This window comes from Carcharodon carcharias, chromosome 9, assembly GCF_017639515.1.
Source record: "Carcharodon carcharias isolate sCarCar2 chromosome 9, sCarCar2.pri, whole genome shotgun sequence".
In the NCBI taxonomy this organism is placed as follows: domain Eukaryota; kingdom Metazoa; phylum Chordata; class Chondrichthyes; order Lamniformes; family Lamnidae; genus Carcharodon; species Carcharodon carcharias.
In genome coordinates this window covers 3,062,796-3,089,406 of record NC_054475.1, presented here as the reverse complement: position 1 = coordinate 3,089,406, position 26,611 = coordinate 3,062,796, and the positions used below count along the sequence as shown (strand labels likewise).

General features: G+C 42.3%; 1 protein-coding gene across 4 annotated transcripts in view; it reads right to left on the bottom strand.

The window, feature by feature from the left end:
* LOC121282515 (plasma membrane calcium-transporting ATPase 1-like) overlaps nucleotides 1–26,611 on the bottom strand; it is a 270,618-nt gene that overhangs the window by 54,961 nt on the left and 189,046 nt on the right. For all 4 annotated transcript variants that reach the window (XM_041196229.1, XM_041196230.1, XM_041196228.1 and 1 more), the window contains exons 11-13: nucleotides 26,084–26,325; nucleotides 18,705–18,933; nucleotides 11,419–11,598 (exon numbers count right to left, since the gene is read on the bottom strand). In XM_041196229.1, the coding sequence (XP_041052163.1) occupies nucleotides 11,419–11,598; nucleotides 18,705–18,933; nucleotides 26,084–26,325 (651 nt within the window). The remainder of the gene's footprint in view (nucleotides 1–11,418; nucleotides 11,599–18,704; nucleotides 18,934–26,083; nucleotides 26,326–26,611) is intronic.

Here is a 26,611-nt window from a genome sequence, read left to right as displayed (position 1 = left end):
GTTTTCTTTATACAATGGAAGGATTTGGCATGATCTGGTATGTGGATGCTAACTTGGGATTTTTGAAAAATAATAAGGTCATCATAAGTTCACCTTGGAACTGTAAACAAGTAGGCCTCTTCCAAGAAATCACCTGACCTATATGGTACTTGAGAAGGCTCAACTTGTTTGTTTGTCTTAGGCTGCAAGGCAATTTAACTAATGAAAAGCTGGGAGGCAAAAAGGCAATCACATGGCAGAGAAAAAAACTAAAGTTGTGAACCTGCTCGTTTGGAAGGCAGCTTTTTTTGGCGACCAAGCTGAGGAAAGAAGGCTACCTTGACTGGCTCCCTCTCTCTATCTTGCCTAAAATTGTGTATGGCTATCAATCTGTCACTAGAGAACCCTCATTTGAATGTAGCCAGTCTGCATTTGGACCTGCAAAGCTGAGATCAGTGGTGAGAATGTCCAGGCATCCACTGGGATCAGTGGCCTGCCTTCACACAAGAGAACTCCAGGTCAACAGCGTCAAGACCCTGCGGACTTTATCCTTTATTTTATAAGGCCCATCCTCCAAAGCCCACCTCTGCAGAGAGACTATCGGTTTTGTCTGTGTGTGTGTGTGTGTGTGTGTGTGTGTGTGTGTGAGTGAGCGGGGGGAATTCTTTAGGAAGAGATAAATAGTTATACTTCCCAATTAGCATTGTGTGTTAACCAGTACTTGCAGCTTGTTAAAAAAGTTTTGTTTTAAGATAAATTAATCATTGAGTTTTTGAAAGAGGCCTGGTCAGAGAGTCTTTTCTTCTGGGTACCAGAGGTACAGGTACATAATTGGCCATTTTAGTGAGAAAATTAAACATTTAAATTAATGAATGATGTAGCCTGTGGAGTAGTGGGGCTCGATAATTCGTGTAGTCCTCCCATCCCGTCTTAACAATGGGAATTGGGTGGGGGGGGGGGGGGCAAACTCGCCACTGGTTAGGGTCATATCTAGCGCAAAGGAAGATGGTTGTGGTTGTTGAAGGCCAATCATCTCAGTTCCAGGACATCACTGCAGGAGTTCCTCAGGGTAGTGCCTTCAGCCCAACCATCTTCAGCTGCTTCATCAATGGCCTTCCCTCCATCATAAGGACAGAAGTGGGGATGTTCACTGATGATTGTGCAATTTTCAGCACCATTCATGGCTCCTTTGATACTGAAGCAGTCCACATCCAAATGCAGCAAGGCCTGGACAATATTCAGGCTTGCGCTGACAAGTGGCAAGTAACATTCGTGCTACACAAGGCAATGACCATCTCCACCAAGAGAAAATCTAACCATCACTCCTTGACATTCAATGACATTACCATTGCTGAATCCCCCACTATCAATATTCTGGGGGTAGTGATTCACCAGAAACTGAACTGGACTAGCCATATAAATACTGTGTCTACAAGGGCAGGTCAGAGGCTCAAAATCCTGTGGCAAGTAACTCACCTCCTGACTCCACAAATCCCGTTCACCATCCAAAAGGGACAGGTCAGGAGTGTGATGGAATACTCCCCACTTGCCTGGAGGAGGGCAGCTCCAACAACACTCAAGAAGCTTGACACCTTCCAGGACAAAGCAGCTTGCTTGTTTGGTAACCCATCCACCACTGACGCAAGTGGCAGCAGTGTGTACCATCTGCAAGAGGCACTGCAGGAATCCACTAAGGCTCCTGAGACAGCACCTTCCAAACCCATGACTGCTACCATCTAGAAGGACAATGGCAACAGACATATGGGAACACCACCACCTGGAAGTTCCCCTCCAAGCCACACACCACTCTGACTAAGAAATATATGAACGTTTGAAATAGCAGCAGAAGTAGGTCATTTGGCCCCTCGAGCCTGCTCCATTGTTCAATAAAATCATGGCTGATCTGTTTGTGTTTCGAATTCCATTTTCCCATCTGCCCCGATAGCCTTACCTTATAAGAATCTGTCTACCTCCGCCTTAAAAATATTCAACAATCCTGCCTCCACCACCTTCTGAGGCAGAAAGTTCCAAAGGCGCACAGTCTTCATAAAAAACTTCTCCTCATCTGTCCTGAAAGGGCATCCCCTAATTTTAAAACACTGCCCCCTAGTTCTGGACTCACCCCACAAGAGGAAACTTCCTTTCTACATCCACTTAGTCAATACCGTTCAGGATCTTGTATACTTCAATCAAGTCACCCCTCACTTTTCTAAACTCTAGTGGAAACAAGCCCAGTCTGTCTAATCTTTCCTCATAAAACAATGCCCCCTGCATTCCAAGTATCAATCTAATAAACCTCCCCTGAACCACCTCCAACACATTTACATCCTTCCTTAAATAAGGAGTCCAAAACTGTACACAATATTCGAGATGTGGTCCCACCGATGCCCTGTATAACTGAAGCATAACATTCTTAATTTTATGTTCAATTTCTCTCGTAGTAAAGGATAGCATTCCATTAGCCTTCTTAATTGCTTGCCACACCTGCATACTAACTTTTTGTGACTCATGCACTAGAACACCTAAATCCCTCTGTAACTCGGAATTCTGCAGCCATTCTCCATTTAAGTAATACGTTTTTTTATATTCCTCCCGCCAAAGTGAGCAACTTCACACTTTCCCACATTATACTCCATCTGCCAGATTTTTGCCCACTCACTCAACCTATCCATATCCATCTACAACCTCCTTATGCCCACTTCACAACATACTTTCCTACCTATCTATATGTAAAATGTGTCGCCGTTTCTTTACTATCACTGGGTCAAAATCTTGAAACTGCCTCCTCAACAGCACTGTGGGTGTACCTACACCACACAGACTGCAGTGGCTCAAGGCAGCAGCTCATCATCACCTTCTCAAGGGCATTTAGGGATGGGCAATAAATGTTGGCCTAGCCAATGAGGTCAAGAATGAATTAAAAAAAAAAGTTTGGGGATTCAGATCTTATAGATTAGTTTATAAAATAATACTTACATGTGCAGTACCATGCTGAATTGCTTCAGGACACTGCAATCCATTGGAGTGAGTGAGCATGCAGCACAGTGCTCTCTCTCATGATGGTAGTGCATGCAGGCTCCCCATTTGATCTCCTCCAATACCTGTATGCTGCTGAAAGAATGAAGGGCCAGGCAGCTGCATAAGTGGGAAGATGTGGAACCCAAACTGCTATGAACTGCAGGTCACCTTAGTCACAAAAGGCTCCATTTGGAATGCAGCAAACAACCACGTCATGCGCTCCAGCCATTCAAATGTCTTAGGAGAAACACAAGGCTATGTTTAAGAGTTCACACATCACATTCTTGCACCACAAAGAAACAAGGTTGCGAGAAAGACTCGGCGCACATACATTGCACGCGTTTTCATTAAAATTATGGCTGCAATGATGTAGTATGCACTGGCAGTTTTCATTTGGCATGGCTTGAAAGCTTTAAGTGGGTGGTAATGAGCTGATGTAAACAGAAAAGAATCTGTAGGTAATATCATATTAGTCCCAGGACAGAACCCTTAATGCAACGGCAAGTTGGGGTGGTCAAGGAAAGATCTCCTGCATCAGTTTGACACGAAAATTGCTTGTAGCCAATGATTCCCCTCAGGCTCATCCTGGTTTGATTGCTGACCATACTTCTGGATCTTCGAGGGGTCATCTCCTTGTAAGGCAAACTTATGCTGTATGCAACACATGACAATGATTATTGTCCTTTAACAGGACTGTGCTGTAGCATAATCCCAGCTATTATTGCACTTGCTTCCAGAGGCACAGTGTGATTATTATATTATATGGAGGGAAGCTGTGCTGATTTATAATCTTGGGTTAACATATATATATATATATATATATATGTATATGCGTGTGTATATATATTTCACTTGCTATGAAATAAATTACTGTAACAGTTTATACCTGGCCTCATCTTAGTGAGTGCGACGGACAAAATGATTAGAAATGAACACATGTGGAAAAAAAATTAGTTCCAGTAACAATGAGACACTATTGTTACAGTCTTGGGTTACATCATCATGTGGTTAGACATTGGGTTTACTGACCTAGCCTGTAATCTAAGGCACTGAAGACCACTGTAGCCAAGAAAATATCTTAAGGCAAGACCTAAACCAAGAGACGACTTCTTTGGAGAGTATGCACTGCTCTTCAGTCAAGTGCATGGAGTTTTGGTACCAGTGATTGGCTGTCATGTGCTTTCAGTGCAGCCACACCAGTTTGGCATCCCATTTATGCTCATGATCTTCTAGGAAGCAATGAGAAGGGGAATTCCCAAAAGGAAGGATATTGCTCACTCACTGTGAATTGGGATTGAAATGAGAGGGGGAAATGATTGCTCCTCAGGTGAACGGCACAAAGTCAAGATTACAAAATAATCAGCAATAGAGAGAAAAAAAATAAGTTTTCAACTGGTCAATTTAAACATTCAATTTCTCTTGTACTTAGCCAGCAGTGATCAACTTTGAACACCCACTTTGCACTGACATGAATACGAATGGGCAGATTTTTGTTAGGGTAAGGCGAAAAAGGGAAATGGATCAAAAGCGGTTAATGATATACAGATCATCCATTATTTCACTGGAAGGTAAAATGCTAAATGGTCTATTCCTCTAGGGTGCAAGGATAGAGCCGGCAACTACAGACCAGTCAGTTTGACTTCAGTGTTAGGGAACCTTCTGGAAACAATAGTTCGGGGCAAAATCAACAGTCACTTAGATAAATGCAGGATAATTATGGAAAGCAGGCATGGGTTCATCAAGGGAAAATCATGTTTACCTAACTGGCTCGAATTTTTTTGAGGAGGTAAGTTGATAAAGTTGAGAAAGTTGATAAAGGTAACGCTGTTCATGTCTGTGTATATGGATTTTCAAAAGGCACACAGTGCCACACAGACTTGTGACCAAAATTCTAGCTCATGGAATAAAAAGGAAAAGTAGGTATTTAGATAAGAAATTGGCTGAGTGACAGGAAACAAAGAGTAGTGGTCAATGGATGCTTTGCAGGTTGGAGGGAGGTTTGTAGTGGAGTTCCCCAGGAGTCAATGGTGGGACTCTTGCTCTTCCTGATGTATATTAATGCCCTGAACACCACAGTCTAGGTCACAATTTCAAAACTTGCAGACGATACGAAGATTGGAAACGTTGTCAGTTGTGGTGAGGACAGTCTTGAACTTCAAAAGGACACAGACATGTTGGTAGATTGGACATTCAAGTGGCAAAGGAAATTCAATGCAGAGGAGTGTCAGGTGATTCATCCTGGCAGGAAGAATATGGAGAGACAGTATAAAATAAAAGGAGAAACTCTAAAGGAAGTGCAGGAACAGAGGAACCTTGGTGTATACGGACATAGGTCATTGAAGATGGCAGGGTATTTTGAGAGAACAGTTAATAAAGCAGATAGTAACTTTGGCTTTGTTAATAGGGGCGTCGAGTACAAGACCAAGGAAATCAGGCTAAACTTGTATAAGACACTAGTTAGGCCTCATCTGGATTACCGCATCCAGTTCTGGATGCCACACTTGAAGAAGGATGTGAATGCATTAGAAAGAGTACAGAACTGTAGCTATGATGATAGATTGGAGAGGTTGGGACTGTTTTCCTTGGAGAGAAGGCGGCTGAGAGGGGACTTGATAGAGGCATTCAAGATCCTGAGGGGTATGGATAGGGTAAGTAGTGAGAAACTGTTCCCACTTAAGAGAGCATCGAGATGAGGAAAAACCTCTTCACTCAGAGGGTGGTGAACCTGTGGAATTCTCTACCATAGAAGGCTGTGGAGGCCAAGTCACTTAATATATTTGAGGAGGAAATAGATAGGTGTCTGGACTCTAAAGGCATCAAGCGGTATGGGGAGAGAGCAGGAGTATGGCCTTGAGAAAGAGGAACAGCCATAATCATATTGAATAGTGGAGCAGGCTTGAAGGGCCAAATAACCTACTCCTGCTTCTACTTTACTATATTTCTAACCAGAGGGCATAGATTCAAAATTAATTGGCAAAAGGAGTAAAAGTGATGTGAGGAAAGATTTTTTGACCCAGAGGGTGGTTGGAGTCTGGAACGACCTTCCGAAGAGGGCGTTGGAGACAGATTCAATCGAAGTATTCAAAAAGGAATTGAATTGTTGTCTGAAACGAAAGACCGTGAGAGGTTACAGGGGTAAGGCAGGGGAGTGGAACTAGTTAGAATGCTCTTTCAGAGAGTCAATGCAGACTTAATGGACTGAACGGTCTCCTTCTGCACTATAAAGATTCTGTGATTCTTCCTGTGTGCCCAAACAGAAAAACTGAACTTACGGTGATCATATTTCTTCAGTGTCTCATTTGCACGTGTCTGGCCAAAAAGGGCAGGTGCTTCCACCAGGTGTCAGAGTTGGCGATAGAAATTAGGTGCGTACTAATCTAAGGAAAGATCTAGCATTTCCTGTCTCTCAGCTTTACACATCACTGTTCTACTTCTAGCTGTCTCCTGGTGCCACCTTAAAAGTCAAGCGATGCCCAGAAGCTCTAGACTTATGTGCCTGATCTGCAATTGTGGCCATAACAATGCATTTAATATATTTCTTGCTTTCAAACATAATTGCTACCATTACAGTATGCATATATTAAATGTAAACTAACGTGCCAAAATCATTTAAAAGCGCAATCTTTGCTTTGCAGCAGAATCTGCATTTGCTACCTCAGCACTTGCTCCGAAAACTGAACAGCACAATGTGAAATTGACTGAACTGCTTATGTTCAGAGTTCACTGCTGATTGCTCCTTAGAGTGGACAAATTAAATGATTGATAGAACAAATGCAAATCATTTCACCTATTAAATATCAGAGAGGGATACTGACAGGTCATCTCAGTCCTGGGCAAGAATTATACATCAGTGCCTAGTGCAAAGTACAAAGTATCTAGAGAATATAATGTACCTTTCAATACCCCAATATGAATAGGTATATTTTTATCCAGTACAGAGCACTCAGGTTACAGCTCAGGGGCCAACTGTGATCTTTGAAAACCTCCACTGTAGCTTTTGGGTCTGAAACCAGCCCATAGCTCCTGTCCCAGCAGTGGCCAAGGTGCTGGAGCTGCATGCTGAAAGAGAGCACTCGGGTTTTCACCCATACAGCGTAGACCACATTAGTAGTAAGATGGGGATTTGATTCATATTAGAGGGTTGGAATGTCATACCAGTTTCAGAAAAAATGTTAACGGTTTCAAAGGTGACAATTTTTGCTGGTGAAATCACAGTCTCATGTTCTCTTCAGCCTGAGGATTGCAATCTGCCACAGGCTGAGGAGTAAAGATGCATTTAACTAATTCAGAACAATGCTAGAATTATTCAGGCTTCCACAGCACTGTTGTGAAATTGGGGAAAGATGGGCTCCATACACATCCTGAAACACAAGCAAGATGGGCTTCTCATGGGTCTTCCACCAACACTGCGAAGTTAGTGATCAATTAATTCTAGGCTAATTAGATATTGAGGTGCATGTGATGCAAGGCTATCAGGATTTAACTTTTATGGTGCGATTTTGCACGAGCTCCTTTGGTACAACATGAATTTCCATACTTCCAGCTGAGGCCACCTCTCTTCTAAGAAAATGCCAGGAGCTAACTGGCTAAACATACTCTTGCTTGTAGTTATCAGAAGACAGAACTCGGTTGCTCCAACTTAAGATTAGAGACTTAGAACAACTGCATTAATGATGGAACAACAAGCAGGACTTAAAACGCATAACAGCCCATCACCTGTTATCTGTCAATGCTCAAGTTGAATATTGAGCAAAATTTCTGTGAAACACCATCATTTTCCTCACCAGTATTATCTTAGCTCAGTTGGTAGCATGTTTGTGTGGGGGATAGTTGTAGGTTCAAGCCTACTTGAGGACTAGACTGACATTCTAGCACAGTACTGAGAAGTACTATTGTCTGTTGTCAGAGTTAGCATCCAATGGATACTTTAAACTGTCTGACTTTCAAGAAGGTTAAAAGATCTCTTTGAACGGAAAGGATAGTCTCCTCCCTCAATCAATGTCAAAGACAGAATGAGTGATTATTCATTTTAGTTCTATTTTTGGGACGCTATGGAACACAGAACGGCTACCATTGTAGGTCAAACAAAGAACAAAGAAAAGTACAGCACAGGAACAGGCCCTTCAGCCCTCCAAGCCTGCGCCGATCATATTGCCCATCAACTAAAACATTTTGCACTTCCGGGGTCCGTATCCCTCTATTCCCATCCTATTCATGTATTTGTCAAGCTACCTCTTAAACAGACTATCGTACCTGCTTCCATCACCTCCTCTGGCAGCGAATTCCAGACACTCACTACCCTCTACGTAAAAAAATTGCCCTGCAGATCTCCTTTATAGTATTTTCCTTTCACCTTAAATCTATGTCCCCTAGTAATTGACTCTTCCACGCTGGGAAAAAGCTTCTGACCATCTACTCTGTTCATGCCACTCATAATTTTGTAAACTTCTATCAAGTCGGCCCTCAATCTCCGTTGCTGTAGTGAGAACAATCCGAGTTTCTCCAACCTCTCCTCATAGCTAATAACCTCCAGACCAGGCAGCATCCTGGTAAATCTTCTCTGCACCCTCTCCAACGCCTTCATATCCTTCTGGTAATGTGGTGACCAGAATTGCATGCAATATTCCAAGTGCGGCCTAACCAAGGTTCTATACAGCTGCAGCATGACTTCCCAGCTTTTATACTCAATACCCCTGCCAATGAAGGCAAGCATGCCGTATTCCTTCCTGACTACCTTATCCACCTGCGTTGCCACTTTCAGTGACCTGTGGACCTGTACACCCAGATCCCTCTGCCTGTTGATGCACTTAAGTGTCCTGCCATTTACTGTATAATTCCTGCCTTTATTAGACCTTCAAAAATGCATTACCTCGCATTTGTCTGGATTAAACTCCATCTGCCATTTTTCTGCCCAAGTCTCCAACCGATCTATATCCTGTTGTATCCTTTGACAATCCCCTTCACTATTTGCAACTCCTCCAACCTTAGTGTCGTCTGCAAACTTGCTAATTAGCCTAGTTACATTTTCTTCCAAATCATTTACGTATACCACAAACAGCAAAGGTCCCAGCACTGATCCCTGCGGAACTCCACTAGTCACAACTCTCCATTCAGAAAAGCACCCTTCCACTGCTACCCTCTGTCTTCTATGGCCAATCCAATTCAGTATCCATCCTGCCAGCTTAACTCTGATTCCGTGCGACTTTATCTTCTGTACCAGTCTGCCATGAAGGACCTTGTCAAAGGCCTTACTGAAATCCATGTAGATAACATCCACTGCCCTTCCATCGTCGATCATCTTTGTCACTTCCTCAAAAAACTCGATCAAGTTAGTGAGACACAACCTCCCCTTCACAAAACCATGCTGCCTTTCACTAATACGCTCATTTGCTTCCAAATGGTAGTAAATCCTGTCACGAAGAATCTTCTCCAATAATTTCCCTACCACTGACGTAAGGTTCACCGGCCTATAATTTTCTGGATTATCCCTGCTACCCTTCTTAAACAATGGAACAACATTGGCCATTCTCCAGTCCTCTGGGACCTCACCCACAGCCAGTGAGGATACAAAGATTTCTGTCAAGGCCCCAGCAATCTCCTCCCTTGCCTCCCTCAGTACTCTGGGGTAGATCCCATCTGGCCCTGGGGACTTATCCACCTTAATATTCTTCAAGACACCTAACACCTCCTCTTTTTTGATCTCAACATGATCCAGGCTATCTACACACTCCTCCCTAGACAAATCGACCGCTAAGTCCTTCTCTTTGGTGAATACTGATGAGAAGTATTCATTTAGTATCTCGTAAATTTCTTCTGGCTCCACACACAGATTCCCACCTCTGTCCCTGAGTGGGCCTACCCTTTCCCTGGCTATCCTTTCTTTTTACATATGTATAAAAGGCCTTGGTATTTTACTTAATCCTGGTTGCCAGTGACTTTTCATGGCCCCTTTTAGCCCTCCTGACTCCTTGCTTAAGTTTCTTCCTACTTTCTTTGTATTCTCCACGGGCTTCATCTGTTCCCAGCATTCTAGCCCTTACGAATGCTTCCCTTTTCTTTTTGACTAATCTCACAATATCCTTTGTTATCCAAGGTTCCTGAAACTTGCCATGCTTATCCTTCATAAAAATAAAAACAAAAATAAAGAGATAAAAACAAAAAAACTGCGGATGCTGGAAATCCAAAACAAAAACAGAATTACCTGGAAAAACTCAGCAGGTCTGGCAGCATCGGCGGAGAAGAAAAGAGTTGAAGTTTCGAGTCCTCATGACCCTTCGACAGAACTTATCTGCTTATCCTTCATCCTAGCAGGAACATGCCGGTCCTGAATTTTTATCAACTGACGTTTGAAAGCCCCCCACGTATCAGTTGTTGATTTGCCCTCAAACATCCGCCTCCAGTCTAGGTTCCTCAGTTCCTGCCTAACATTGTTATAATTAGCCTTCCCTCAATTAAGCACCTTAACCTGAGGACAACCGATCTGAGATGTGATAGGCACTACATAAATGTCTTTCTTTCCTTGTTCTCCTTCTCTCAAGAAAATGAGTCTAAGACAGTTATTCGATTTCATTACTAATGCCATCATATGGTTGCTAGCATCCATGTATTATAAAATTGACAATGATTTCCAAATTGCTTTAATCACACAAACAAAACAAATTTGCACAAGGGAAAATGGCAGAAACAAATTCCTCTTGCCAGCCCCAAGGAAGGGTTATTTTGGAAAGACAGTGACCTAACTGGTATACTTGCCACCTATTGCACACTGAAAAAGATGCCTTAAACCCTTCCATTGTTTTGCCAGTAATATAGCTTCATAATATTTACAACACAGAACCACCCGTACAAAAAATAACCTTGCAATATCCTTCCGAGAACTGTGTGGAGTATTTACATCACAAAGGCCTGCAGGATGCATTCTGTATTATTTCGCAGGGCAAGAACCAGAGGCTGTTCTAAGCCTCATTAATTTATTGGGAACTTAAAGTGTACACCTTTGATAAATAAAAAACTATAATGATCATTTTAGAATGCAGTTTGAGTTGCCAAAAGTTACTGAAAGCAAATTTCCAAGCTTAGCTCTGTTGACAGGGTAGAGGAAACACAAAGCATGGCTGGAAAATTCCATTTAACTTCTACTGATCAGTTCCAATACGGTATTACCAGTGTTGATAGTTCAGTTGTCCTCATGGATGCTTAGAAGAGCGGGGGTTGGCAGGGGGCGGGGGGAATGGGGAGAAATAATTTAAACATTTTTTTGTTACTTAATTTTGAAGTGAGCTCAAGGCAGTAACATTAAGTGTGCATCAGTTCCTTCAGCTTCATTCTTCCACTTGGTCACCTTAAGAATATTGTTCCTGCACTGTAACCTCCCTCTAATGTGGACATTATTCTGCACCTCATAATTGGTAAGCACCATACCTCGCCCTTCTCATTGCGAATGAGGCGGTTGAATTCTTTTCCTTCTAGACACAGGAAGTCTTCTCCTGGGTGGATGATGCCACACTTCGTAGCAATGGCACGCGCAGTGTTAATATTGTCTCCAGTCACCATTCGCACAGTTATACCAGCTCGTTGACACTTCAATATGGCATCTGGAACCTGCAATGGCAATGAGCCAATCTCAGTAAATAAATTGGGATAGGTATACTGCAATCATTAACCCAAAGGACTGCACAATCCTTTTCTAAAAAAAACGAGTCAATACAATAATTCACAGATTTTCTTCAACATCAACTTATTTCCTCATTTTCCATCAGCTGATTCTTGCAGCTTTATAGCAATACCTAATTCTGAGAAGTTGGGCTATTTTTGTGAATATTAATCACTTGGCTATCTTGCTGAATCTTGCAAAATTAGCTCCTTTCTGAAAAATAACTTATACAAATTCCAACAGAAGAGCCTCAGAGCATTTAACATCAGAGCCTCCACTAACATGCTTTAACCTCCCTAGAAATGCATCATCGATCTGTATTGAGACCGACTGAGCAGTCGGTGAAAGCTTTGTTTTCAGTTTGTCACAACTAGTGAAGTTCAACCAAGGTAGTGCTAAGAAACAAAGTTTATGATACTGAAGTAGGATTCTATTCCATCCAAAAGCACAGTTTCTCCACCTGTGTGCATACCAAAATGGTCAGCCATTTAACAGGCATTTCTTACAAGTACAGCAGGTCAAAGAATGAATACTTGACTATATCCTGCTCCAAAACAAAAAAGGATCACAAATATTTCAGAGACCTCAACTGTAGAGTATCGATGATGAAAACTTAAAATTTGGTGCATGCTTACTGTCCAATGGTCCTAGTGATGCAAATTGGGGCAAATACTGGGCTTAACTTTAGAAATTGGGGCAAGTATAAAGTGCATGTTTGGGTGGGGTGGGGGGGGTGGGGTGGTGGGAGAAGAATAGAAAGGAAGAGGAGGAAAGGTAATAGATTTCACAATGCATGTTTAGGTCATTTAGGATGTACAGTTGGCAACAGCGAATGGGTTAAATGCAATAAGCAGTGGCGTAAGCTGACATGGAATAATAAATGCCTTTCAACACTAGCAATAAAATTAGCTGACAGAGGTGTAATTATTTTCACCAAGAAAATGGAATCAACTGAACTGTTTGTGGCTCTTCAGAAAAGGGCTGCTTATTTATAGATAATAAGCATCTCTAGGCATACTGTGAACAAGTTGTTCAGCATGTGACTTCAAAGAATTTAAATTAGGAATAGACTGATATAAGATATCAGGTACTTGGTGTAATACATTATTTAAAATGAACTGCATTGTTAAGTGTCATTCATAAATTATCAACTCCACAGGCACATAATTATACTAGCTCTCAATTTCAATACATGATTGTTAAGAAATCTACCGTCTCAAAATAGAGGGTTTGCAAAATCAAACATAGCATCATTTTTAATCAGTTTAGACAATATACGTTTTCCTCAGGATTCCTCATAGCATGTTAAAAGATTTCGCTCATCCTCAGATTTTTTTTGAAAGACAGCTCAGTAGTGTATTCTGTGCAGGTTAACCAATGTGCCTGTTTGCAAGATGTCGGCTTCTAAAGGCTTTTTCTAAAAAAAAAAAGACTGCCTTTGGGCTTGTGGTGTGGTAAGGCAAAGGAGATGAACAGTGAGAACTGGTCAACGCCAGCAACTGCTTTCACACATCCAACCCCTGGCAGAGTGGAAGTGTGGCATCAACAGAGGTGACGTGGCTAACTTGTTAATTGCATAGCATTCACAGCACAGAACACAGGCCATTTGGTCCAACTGGTCCATGCCCAGTTTACACTCCACATAAACCTCCACCAACTCGTTGTTATCTAACCCCATCAACATGCCCTTCTATTCCTTTCTCCTTAAATGCATCTTTGCTATCCACTACAACATTAGTAGCGAGTTCCAAATTCTAGCCATTCCGGCCAAGGAAATTTTTCCTGAATTCCCTCTGGCATTTATTAGTGGCTATCTTATATTTATTGCCCTTTGTTCTAGTCACCCCCACAAGTGCAAAAATCTTCTCAGGACTACTCTATTAAATTCTTTCATGGTCTGAAAGGCCTTAATTAGGTTACTCCTCAGTCTTTGCTTTTCTAGGGAAAATGGCCCCAAGCTGTTAAATGTTTCCTGATGGGTATAATCTCCAAGGCTGGATTTTACATATTGTTCAAGCCCCATCATCGACCCCCCCAATCCTGTCAGAGAAGTGGTTTGCGAGCTGACCATACTTGTAGAAGTCTGCCCCACAGCGATAATATGCTGGGGGGGGGCGACCTCATAATGAGATGAGAGTGGGACTTCTAACTCTCAGGCAAAGATAGCCCTACCCTCAAGACCTGCTGGCCAATCTGACTGGGCGGCAGCTGAGTAGTGACAGAAGCAAGTATTGACCACTGCTAGGACTACAAAGGAGTCCTGGGAAGAAGTGTCATAGTTACCGGGCTAAGGTCACTTGGGGCTTTTTGGATGGGAAAGGATCGGGAACCCTGCCGCATGGGCGGTGGGTGAGGGGAGAAGGCGGAGTTTAGAGGCTGGAACAGAGGCACAAAAAGGCCATAATGTCTTGGGGTGAGGTATCACCAATGTTTACAGGGCATGTGCCAAATGGAAGGTAAGTCCCAACCTCCCCCCTCCACCTTCCTTCCTGCCTTTTTGCCTCAGGAGCCACTTTCCTCCATCTTCCACCGCCCATTGCATTATCATGGTGGAGGCTGAATTAGGCCTTTAACTGGTTAGTTAAGGGACTCAATTGGCCTAAGGGCTGATACTTCACCCGTTCACCGTATTATGGGAGACAGCTCGGGCATGGGCGAAAAGGCGATGGGCCAGTCACCTGTTTGATTTTACACGCCACCCCCCCCCCCACCCAACCAAAAACATGCCTCCCTCAGTTCTGGTATCATCTTATTAGTGTAAAAAAGATATACTGTCTGCAGCGCCTTTATATCCTTTTTATAAAATGGAGGCCAGAACGGTTAATGAGGGAAGAATACCGTAGAAAAATGAAACGTTCTCTTTATGAATAACTGCAAATATAGTGACCAACAGTGCTTGATTGTAATTTACTAGTAAGGAATGTCTCTCTCAAAAGTACAGTTGGTTAGACAGACCACTGTAGGGGGAGACCCAGCCTTTTAGGTATTGAACAGTTAAATCAAAGGCAAATGTTCAAAGTAGCAAAACAGCACCCACAAGGGTCTTCAAAAAAGTTGCTAAACTGATAGTGGACGAATGATTTTCATGTTAATTTCTTGCTTGTTGCAACAATGCCATCAACAAATAGCAGACATACACAAACACCCGTGTGTGTTAGATGCTGAGGGCTAACCAGTCTATTGAAAAACCAAACCTAGGTTACAGCATTGCAGAATATTGAAGGTGCTTCCATCCTGAAGGTAATTAAACTTTTTTAAAAAGAAAATTCTACATCCCAAATCACCATTTGGACCTGTTTCTTTAAAATGAGAAACGACCATCCTCCCACCAAAGCAAGTTTGAGATTTATGAATCTCCTGGCATTGCTCACATTCTGTGGGGGCATTGTATGGGTAGCAGTCATGCTTTGCTAGAGTTGTCCCATTATCAGGAAGCGCGGAGAGCAATTGTGACAGAAGCAGGGGGTCAACCCCAACATCAGATGAGTTTGCACAGTCAGCCTGAGAGCAGGAAGAAAGAGGGCAAGGGCAGGTGATCTAAAACAATTAGCGAAAGGACATCAATTAATACACAAACACGGAAATCATTTCAATCTATTTTTGTATGTTTTATATATTATAAATATTATATACATATATGGGACCCATTAAGTACAATGTACTATGGCAGCTTTGTTGTGCCCAAAGTTTTTTTTAAACGAGTTAAAATCTTATTGGCTGGTTTAGTGACACAACCGCTTAAGCTATAAGCCTATAGATATTACAGAGTGAACTACAGAAATCTGCAAGGTCACATCGACCTGCAAATTAAACCATTAGAAAGCTTCTGCACAAGGCATCGGCAGCCTTGCAGGATAGACCAAGATACAGATGCAGGAGATGAGCAAAAAGATCACAGAATCCTATGAACTGTTGCACCCTTTAAATTTACAGACTGTTTTCTGCCATTTGTTGTTGACACCATGTATTTTGCAACCTAATTAAAGAAATCTGTGTCTGTTCTTCCAAGTCTGTGCCTTCTAAATTTAAATTGAGACTGAACAGCCTATGATTTGCCACAGTAACAGTGGCTGTCAAGCTATTATTTAGTGTACTGTCACTGGGAGCTTTATTCTAATTTGAGCTTTCAAATTCTGCTGCTCAAGACAGCTTCAAAACAAGAAGAAAATTACAAACTCAAATCAAGACAGTAATTTAAAGGGCAGTTCCATGATCCTGCATCCACACTAGATTCCCTGGAGCATAGTTCCCCCTGGAAGTGTCTGATCACAGAATTACCACTTTAGTTCTGACTCTTCCCCTCCCTTCATCCAATGACTTAAAAACACAAATATATTCCATGGTATTATTGTAACAAAGCAAGCTAGAAATTTGGCACCTACAATTCTGAATTGGTCTCTGAAGTTGTGTGCCATGGCACATGTTTTGACTATCTTGGGTATTGAGATTTAAAATCTAAACATTAGGAAGATTGAAGCCATTGCCTTTGCCACTCCCACCACTCCATAGCCGTTGTCTCCAGAATTGTTCACAACCTGTGTGACTTATCTGACCCCACCTTTCAACCACATATCTGCACTAAGACCATGTACTTCCACCTCTGCCCTGCTTCACTCCTGACTCAGCTCATCTGCTGCTGAAACCCTCATTTATGCCCTTGTTACCTCCACTGACTATTCCAATGTACTCACAGCCAGCCTCCCATGATTTATCCACTATAAACTAGAGGTTATCCATAATTCAGCTTATGTCCTAACTTGAACCAAATGCTGTTCTGACCTATACTTGATCCCGGTTATGCAATGTCTTGATTTTAAAAGTTTTCATGGCCGCACTGTTGCTTATTCTGTGGAATTTCCTCCAGCCCCATAGCCCTCTGAGATAATATTTCTGCCTGGATCTTTTGCGTGATAACCACTGCACCACAGAAACAGGGTATTCTGCGCTCCTCTGATTCTGACCTTTTGAGCATCCCTGATTTTAAAATCGCTCCACCACCAATGGCCGTGCCTTCAGTTTTCTAGGCCCTGAGCTCTGGAATTCCCTCGCTAAACCTCTCCACCTCACTTTCTACCTTTGAGATACTCATTAGACCACCTACCACTTGATCAAGCTTTTGGTCATTTGACCTAATATCTTATGTGGCTTAATGTTATACTTTGTTTTATAATGTCTCTATAATGTTGTAGCATGGTGTTGGGCATTGTTCAGTAGATCTCATTAGGGCATTTTTAGTCTTAGGTAGTGCAACAGTATTTATTGACTACTAGAAACATAGGTATAGTAAAGATCCAAGCTAGGAGCTGTCTCCTTGCTTGCTTCTACACACAACTTTGTCCAACACTACACTGAGCCCTAGGTGTGGGTCATGTGTTCTCTTATATCACTGTGCGGGAAGTACTGTACTCAGTCTCACGTTAACCCTTTATGTGCCAGACCCTTATACTACACCTGTGAAGCACCTGGTGATGTGTCATTATGTTGAACGCACTATATAAATTCAAGGCCATTGTCGTATATGAGAGTTATGCAGATAGTCATGTGGCAAGAACTGTGGTTATAAATCTTACTACTTGAATATAATACTTAATCAAAATTTTGTGAATTCTGTAAATTTTTGTGCATTTAACAGAGAAGAAAGTACTTGCATTAAAGTTTGTTTAAGAAGATAAGTTTTCATGCATGGATAGAAAAGACCACAACATCAGGAACAATGCAGCTGTCCCTATTAGCAGCTTAATAGAATTACAGCATAAACAAAATAAATTTTAATGAAACACAAGGTGATGTGCATGCTTGCAGGTTTCACTACAGTTTTCATATTAAGATTAAGATTAGGTCTTTAACTAAACTGTAAAGTAATTGCAAATACCGTCAAGTGTGAAAAAATATTAAGGCGTACAGGGCTACCTATAAATGAGATCACCTGAAAGAAATCCATCCAAAACAAATCCATGATTCTCATACAAGATAAGAATTGGCATTTACCCAGATTTAACCTTTTCAATATGACTGACAGCCACAAATACATTTTGCTAATTTTCTCATTTCAATCAGTATTTTTCTGCTAGCAGTTGCTCCATTCCTTCAGTGCTGCGATATTTAAAATAGCAACGCATCCTCCCAGGCCAGGCTGTCAATTTGAAATCTTGCTCTGTACGCATCGTGCTGGGTGACCTCAGTTATTAAAGCAGCAGCAAAAGGCTCAACTGAAGTTAAGAGGAAAGGCTTCTACTTAAATATCACAACACAACAGCTGAAAGGAACAGAATGATATGGTGGTGCTGTAGTGTCCACCATTCTTTAGAATTGTCTTTGCTAAAAGGGAAAGGATTTAGGTGGCATAGTTCTATGATATGCCAACAGTTTTATGAAGCTAAGGAACCATTCAGGAAAAATTCCGCATCAGCTCTAGTTGGCTTTCTTGATGAGCTGTCAGATGCTGTCATGCTGGACTCAGCATTTGAGTGAAGCTCAGCTATCTCAAATCACAAGTTTGGATGAGCTAATTGTTAACACATGAAGATGTGAAGGCAGTGCAACTGAAGAAAGGCTGCATTCGTGAATACACTGCAAGATAATTAGATGCCAAATGGGGAAACTTTGCATTATTAACACTCAGTTTATATTGAGCCTTAAGGCACTGCTAAAAAAAAGGCCAGAAAAAATAAAGTTAAACACTTTGATGTAAATTTTACATAGCAACCATGCAGCCACAGGAACAACACACCACACTATCTAATACTGCGGACGCTTCCGTGTTGTTCCTAATCACTCATGATAAATGCAGCATCATGAGTAGGATATCCTAATGTTTGACAATTGAGCATGGGCAATAAGTAAAAAATTGCCCCACACAATTTTCAATTTGAGACCCGCAACTGTTTTGGATTATGCAAGAATAAAAAACCACATTCAAGCCAGCAACAGTTACAGGTTGACAAATAATGGAGGAAATAATTCGGCAGCTAGAAGCTTACACATTTTCTAGATCTTTACAATTCACAATGTTTAAAGGACATTTTTGTTATTTACTCTCTAAAACCCAATTTACCTCTGGTCGCACTGGATCCTCAATTCCCACAACAGTGATGCATGTCAGGTCACTCAGAATCTCATTTTCGTTATCCCATTCCGGTTCCTTGACAAAGTCTCTGTATGCCAGGCAAATAGTGCGCAGCCCTTCACAAGCCATTGGTTCAATCACTTTCTTCACCATTTCATCACGGTCTCTTACTTTGAAAGCTGTTACATCTCCATTTTTACCTAGTAGTTTAGTACACCTGAAAAATATTCATAAATGTTTTCTTGGACATGATACACAAACTTCTGAGGTTACAAAACTGTTAGTTGTCAGCACCTATTAAATAAAGGAAACAAAAAGTAGCACAGGGCATCGCTGTACATGGCCCTTTCATTGACCTTTTTAAAAAAATAAATTATTCTTTCATGGGATATGGACACCATCGGCAAGGCCAACATTTGTTGCCCATCCCTAAATGCCCTGGAACTGAGTGGCTTTCCACACCATTTCATAGGGAAGCTGAGTCAAGCACATTGTAAGGTCGAATGACCTCCTTCTGTGCCACAATGATCTTGACGTCAAATCAGTAAAGAATTGCAAGCCATATCTTTGGGTGAGTGGGTGCAAGAAATGAAAAGCAGAGCTTTTAAAAATATATTTCAACACCCATACACTAAATTTAAGACAAGAAGTCAACATTAAACATAAAACAGTTTGATCTTGAGCATTCAACTGGAGGCCTGTTTTGCACTTTACAAGGTTCTCATCTACTTTCGTCCTCTTCCAGCCAGAACAGTTAATCTGGATTGGGGATTTCTCCATGGGCTAAGGCCATTCAGTTGCTAGCTTGAAGTTATGAATCAAGTGTAAGTGTAAGTTAGAGAAAAGATTTGCTCGCACTATTCATTACGACAGAAGTAGCAGCTATGGACTGACTGGGAAAATCTGGATTCTCAGACTCCATGGCAGTTAAGTACTTAAAAGAAACAGATGTGGAAGTGCAGACTGGTCCAGCAAGCTTATCCAGTGAGGAGTCAAATCATACTGAGCAGGGATTTCCCAGGTTGGCAGATAATAGTTGTCATGGTGAGAATGTCCTGTGCATTAGATTAGGGAGCCAAAAAAAAAAAATCAAGCAGAATATTCTTCTCGTTTGCTGTCATGTGGATATCGAGCAAGGGCATGGTTGACTAAGATATGCAGCCAACCTTCCCCAGATCAAATCATTTGCCAATGCTCACACATGAAAAATAGTCCAGCACCCATGGAACTATACTTTACGCAGAGATAAAAACAAAAAAACTGCGGATGCTGGAAATCCAAAACAAAAACAGAATTACCTGGAAAAACTCAGCAGGTCTGGCAGCATTGGCGGAGAAGAAAAGAGTTGACGTTTCGAGTCCTCATGACCCTTCGACAGAACTTGAGTTCGAGTCCAAGAAAGAGTTGAAATATAAGCTGGTTTAAGGTGTGTGTGTGGGGGGCGGAGAGATAGAGAGAGAGGTGGGGGGGGGGTTGTGGTTGTAGGGACAAACAAGCAGTGATAGAAGCAGATCATCAAAAGATGTCAACGACAATAGTACAATAGAACACATAGGTGTTAAAGTTAAAGTTGGTGATATTATCTAAACGAATGTGCTAATTAAGAATGGATGGTAGGGCACTCAAGGTATAGCTCTAGTGGGGGTTTTTTTTTTAAATAATGGAAATAGGTGGGAAAAGGAAAATCTTTATAATTTATTGGGAAAAAAAAGGAAGAGGGAAACAGAAAAGGGGTGGGGATGGGGGAGGGAGCTCACGACCTAAAGTTGTTGAATTCAATATTCAGTCCGGAAGGCTGTAAAGTCCCTGGTCGGAAGATGAGGTGTTGTTCCTCCAGTTTGCGTTGGGCTTCACTGGAACAATGCAGCAAGCCAAGGACAGACATGTGGGCAAGAGAGCAGGGTGGAGTGTTAAAATGGCAAGCGACAGGGAGGTTTGGGTCATTCTTGCGGACAGACCGCAGGTGTTCTGCAAAGCGGTCGCCCAGTTTACGTTTGGTCTCTCCAATGTAGAGGAGACCACATTGGGAGCAACGAATGCAGTAGACTAAGTTGGGGGAAATGCAAGTGAAATGCTGCTTCACTTGAAAGGAGTGTTTGGGTCCTTGGATGGTGAGGAGAGAGGAAGTGAAGGGGCAGGTGTTGCACCTTTTGCGTGGGCATGGGGTGGTGCCATAGGAGGGGGTTGAGGAGTAGGGGGTGATGGAGGAGTGGACCAGGGTGTCCCGGAGGGAGCGATCCCTACGGAATGCTGATAAGGGGGGTGAAGGGAAGATGTGTTTGGTGGTGGCATCATGCTGGAGTTGGCGGAAATGGCGGAGGATGATCCTTTGAATGCGGATGCTGGTGGGGTGATAAGTGAGGACAAGGGAGACCCTATCATGTTTCTGGGAGGGAGGAGAAGGCGTGAGGGCGGATGCGCGGGAGATGGGCCGGACACAGTTGAGGGCCCTGTCAACGACCGTGGGTGGAAAACCTCGGTTAAGGAAGAAGGAGGACATGTCAGAGGAACTGTTTTTGAATGTAGCATCATCGGAACAGATGCGACGGAGGCGAAGGAACTGAGAGAATGGGATGGAGTCCTTACAGGAAGCGGGGTGTGAGGAGCTGTAGTCGAGATAGCTGTGGGAGTCGGTGGGTTTGTAATGGATATTGGTGGACAGTCTATCACCAGAGATTGAGACAGAGAGGTCAAGGAAGGGAAGGGAAGTGTCAGAGATGGACCACGTGAAAATGATGGAGGGGTGGAGATTGGAAGCAAAATTAATAAATTTTTCCAAGTCCCGACGAGAGCATGAAGCGGCACCAAAGTAATCATCGATGTACCGGAGAAAGAGTTGTGGAAGGGGGCCGGAGTAGGACTGCAACAAGGAATGTTCCACATACCCCATAAAGAGACAGGCATAGCTGGGGCCCATGCGGGTACCCATAGCCACACCTTTTATTTGGAGGAAGTGAGAGGAGTTGAAGGAGAAATTATTCAGCGTGAGAACAAGTTCAGCCAGACGGAGGAGAGTAGTGGTGGATGGGGATTGTTCGGGCCTCTGTTCGAGGAGGAAGCTAAGGGCCATCAGACCATCCTGGTTGGGGATGGAGGTGTAGAGGGATTGGACGTCCATGGTGAAGAGGAAGCGGTTGGGGCCAGGGAACTGGAAATTGTTGATGTGACGTAAGGTGTCAGAGGAATCACGGATGTAGGTGGGAAGGGACTGGACAAGGGGAGAGAGAAGGGAGTCAAGATAACGATAAATGAGTTGTGGGGCAGGAGCAAGCTGAGACGATCGGTCTACCGGGGCAGTTCTGTTTGTGGATTTTGGGTAGGAGATAGAAGCGGGCCGTCCGAGGATGGGCGACTATCAGGTTGGAAGCTGTGGGAGGGAGATCCCCAGAGGAGATGAGGTCAGTGACAGTTCTGGAAACAATGGCTTGATGTTCAGTGGTGGGGTCATGGTCCAGGGAGAGGTAGGAGGAAACTCGCAGACACTTCCTCTTGTCCTCACTTATCACCCCACCAGTCTTCGCATTCAAAGGATCATCCTCCGCCATTTCCGCCAACTCCAGCATGATGCCACCACCAAACACATCTTCCCTTCACCCCCCTTATCGTCATTCCGTAGGGATCGCTCCCTCTGGGACACCCTGGTCCACTCCTCCATCACCCCCTACTCCTCAACCCCCTCCTATGGCACCACCCCATGCCCACGCAAAAGATGCAACACCTGCCCCTTCACTTCCTCTCTCCTCACCGTCCAAGGACCCAAACACTCCTTTCAAGTGAAGCAGCATTTCACTTGCATTTCCCCCAACTTAGTCTACTGCATTCGTTGCTCCCAATGTGGTCTCCTCTACATTGGAGAGACCAAACGTAAACTGGGCAACCGCTTTTCAGAACACCTGCGGTCTTTCCGCAAGAATGACCCAAACCTCCCTGTCGCTTGCCATTTTAACACTCCACCCTGCTCTCTTGCCCACATGTCTGTCCTTGGCTTGCTGCATTGTTCCAGTGAAGCCCAACGCAAACTGGAGGAACAACACCTCATCTTCCGACCAGGGACTTTACAGCCTTCCGGACTGAATATTGAATTCAACAACTTTAGGTCGTGAGCTACCTCCCCCATCCCACCCCCTTTCTGTTTCCCTCTTCCTTTTTTTTCTCCAATAAATTATAAAGATTTTCCTTTTCCCACCTATTTCCATTATTTAAAAAAAACCCCCCCACTAGAGCTATACCTTGAGTGCCCTACCATCCATTCTTAATTAGCACATTCGTTTAGATAATATCACCAACTTTAACTTTAACACCTATGTGTTCTATTGTACTATTGTCGTTGACATCTTTTGATGATCTGCTTCTATCACTGCTTGTTTGTCCCTACAACCACACCACCCCCACCTCTCTCTCTCTCTCTATCTCTCCGCCCCCCCACACACACACCTTAAACCAGCTTATATTTCAACTCTTTCTTGGACTCGAACTCAAGTTCTGTCGAAGGGTCATGAGGACTCGAAACGTCAACTCTTTTCTTCTCCGCCGATGCTGCCAGACCTGCTGAGTTTTTCCAGGTAATTCTCTTTTTGTTTTATACTTTACGCATCCTTGAATGCAACTGATGCCCTGATAAAAAGTAATAAAATACTGACTTCTGAAGTGGCCCCCAGAAGGTGGTACCCAAGGCTTTAGTTTTAACAGCGCAAGATGAAAAGTTGAACCAGTTTTGAGCTTAAGTAAAACCCTCCTCCAGTCAGTCAGGGAGATACCACTTGGTGTGATCACCATAATCAGATACGAGTCAGCATTTTGTTTCTGATTCCACTATTAGAAATCTTGTAGAAGAATTAGGATTCACCACGACCAACTGGAACTGATTTTTGGAGAGGGGAAAGAGGAGAGTGGAGAGAAGATTAACAGCTACCAGGTTAATATATTTAGATCTCAAACTGGACAGTGAAAAACCACAAACATAGCCATAGCCATCATTCAAAAAGGATTTATCTATTAGGCAGACATCTGCAACCTGGACATTATAAAGTTCTGAGCATGTGAGGTGACAATTATTGCAACTATAAGTGGATTGGAGCCTTATCTGTTTCAGCACTGGAGTTGTGTGTCATTGATATTCTTAGCTACCTCTTAAAAAGAATAGAACCTCACCAAAGTGCCTAACTATGAATATCGAATACCTAGATATAGAAGTGGACTACAACTACCAAATGCAACTTAGTGACAATGCTGGTGGTGAAAGTCAGCCACACGTTTAGCACCTTTCAATATGAGTAGAGACCTAGCATTGGAAAACCTATGAAAGTCTGTGGCTGTGATTTAACCACAGCAAATCTGCTACCCCCAACAAATCTCCAGTTAAACAAACCAGAGTTCCTCTGTAAGTCGAGGCTTGAAAAGCCATTTTGTTTGCTATTTACATGAGATACTCTCCTATAGCTTCCTTCATGGGGCAGATTCACTTTAAATTGAATCAGAAGGGAAAAAATCATTTGAATTTAAGACAATTTTTTTTTTGTTCTGGATGAACAACATTAAAAGCATCAGCTGTGAAATAAATGCTGGCCTTGCCAGGGATGTGCACATCCCAAGAATGAATAAAAGTAGTTAATCTGCATAAATCACCCAACTATAGTACATAGAATTACTTACCTGGTACAAAAGGTTTCAGTTTGTTAAATTAACTACATTTCCTCTCTTGTTCATTTAGCAAAGTACTTTCCGCTTCAATCCCCACATCAACAGACCACTGCCTAAATAAAGGGGCAAGGAGGAAATATGCCTCATCTCCACAATTCCTCTCAGTCTTCTGACTACAATAAAGAATTAACCAGGAGTGGAATGTGGCATCCAAGAACTTCCATCATAGCACTCTGCCACAGAGTGCTAGCATAACATGCTGTACCACCACTAGTCTAACTTTCCTTTCTATGGCTCTGAAATATAGCTTGCACATATAAGTAAACATGCACTTCAGTATAACATTTAATGATAAATCTAGTTCAATAGCTGACTAACAATATCAGTTGAATATATACAAACAAAAGAACACATTAACCCTGAAAATGTAGGAGGAGTGTTGAAATCTGAACCTTGGCTTGAAAATGGATTACTCACAAGATTGGCTTATTGAACCACTTTGTTAACAGCTTACAGATTATCCAGAGATTATGACACTAGCGGCATGTATAAAAAATGAAGAACAAACTTGAAGGTGAAAAATACAAAAGATGACTCCCTGAAAAGTGACTTTACTGGATGAAGAGGATAGCTCAATTTTTAAGATGAAGACGCTGTCTTTCATCACAACATATTGTGCTATGGCTAGTGCACACTGTCCAACCCATTTCTTTCCATGTTTAGATTCTTACTGGAGTCACCAGGATACAAGTATCCTGTTACAGACATAGTTTTTGGGTGAATTGCCATCTTGTCATTCATTTTCCCTCCTCTTTCTTTCTCATTCTCCCTTTGTTCTCAGCATCTAACAGAATGAAATACTTAAGCTATTGCAATACAGGCAGAAATTTTTTTTTTTTTTTACACACACACTTGCTGTTTAGTCAAAATAGTCTAACAGTTAAGTCACAAAACCACCATTTGGTGTTCAATCATATTCAGCCTCGAAATAAGGTGGCACAGCATATTGGCAGAATGCTTTTTTCATTCATTCATGGCTTGTGGGCATTACTGGCTAGGCTAGCATTTATTGCCCATCTCTAATTGCCCTTGAGAAGGTGGTGCTGAGCTGCCATTATGAACCGCTGCAGTCCACATGGCGTAGGTACACCCACAGTGCTGTTAGGCAGGGAGTTCCAGGATCTTGGTGACAGTGAAGGAACACTAGACTGGATGATTCCAGTGGTGGTCAAATGGTTGTCCCATGTTGGAAAGTTTGATTTCAGCAATGCTACTCTGGAAAAAGTATGAACCAGGAATGAAAAAAAGTTGTCCCCATCTGCTTCTCTATATTTCATGGGAGCTTTAGTAAATTAGGAAGAAATTGCCCACCAAATTGCCCATCCTGCTGATGACAGCAGGAACAAAAGGAAATTTAAAAAAAACACTATATTTTGATATTTTTTACTTTAAATGCGCTTATGGCAGAAATATATAACCATACACCTTCAGAAATCACTCCTAAAGGCTTCTGTATACATAATGCAATTCAACTCTGATCCAATATCAGTTAAAACCTGATCTTGTTATTTTGTTTCCCCCTTCTTCAGAGCTTGAGAGAAGCAACTTGACCCTTTTATAACCCAGTGAAGGTGGAGATTTCATTGTCATTCCTTTTCATTCTCATTCCCACTGACAAAATTTACATTACTTGTCAAGTGTGACAATGCCTAAGAAAACTTGCTCACTTGCGTAGAATGATCTCAGAGGCGCCTTTGCTGTACATGCGGAAACTTCCATCAGCATTCTTTAGTACTGTGCTCATGGACTTGCGGGCAGAGTTGAAGGTATACACCTTATAAAGCTTTTCTTCTGGAATTTCATTGCGCACAGCTTGATAATCTTGCTTCAAATCCAGCACGAAGCCAAGCAAAGCACATTCAGTCTTGTTCCCTACATGTCGAGGGAGGCCTCCTTCTTTCTCAGGGGGCTGGGGAATGAGAGGACAAAAAAAAGTCAACAGTAATAAAAACAGCTAACATTTCTTGCCAATATTAGCCATAATGCACAAAGTATCCAAAATGATAACATTTTATAGAAATGTGTCCATGCAATGTCTCCATCTAATTCACTGTGGAAAGCCATTAATCTTCTCTTCCTTTCCGCAAGTATAAACACCGTAACTAAAATATACAATTTTAGTGTGGTGTATATTCGAGAGGAAAATTTCCAACATATTTTAAAACATTCATGAAGACTTGGAAAAGTCGGAAACT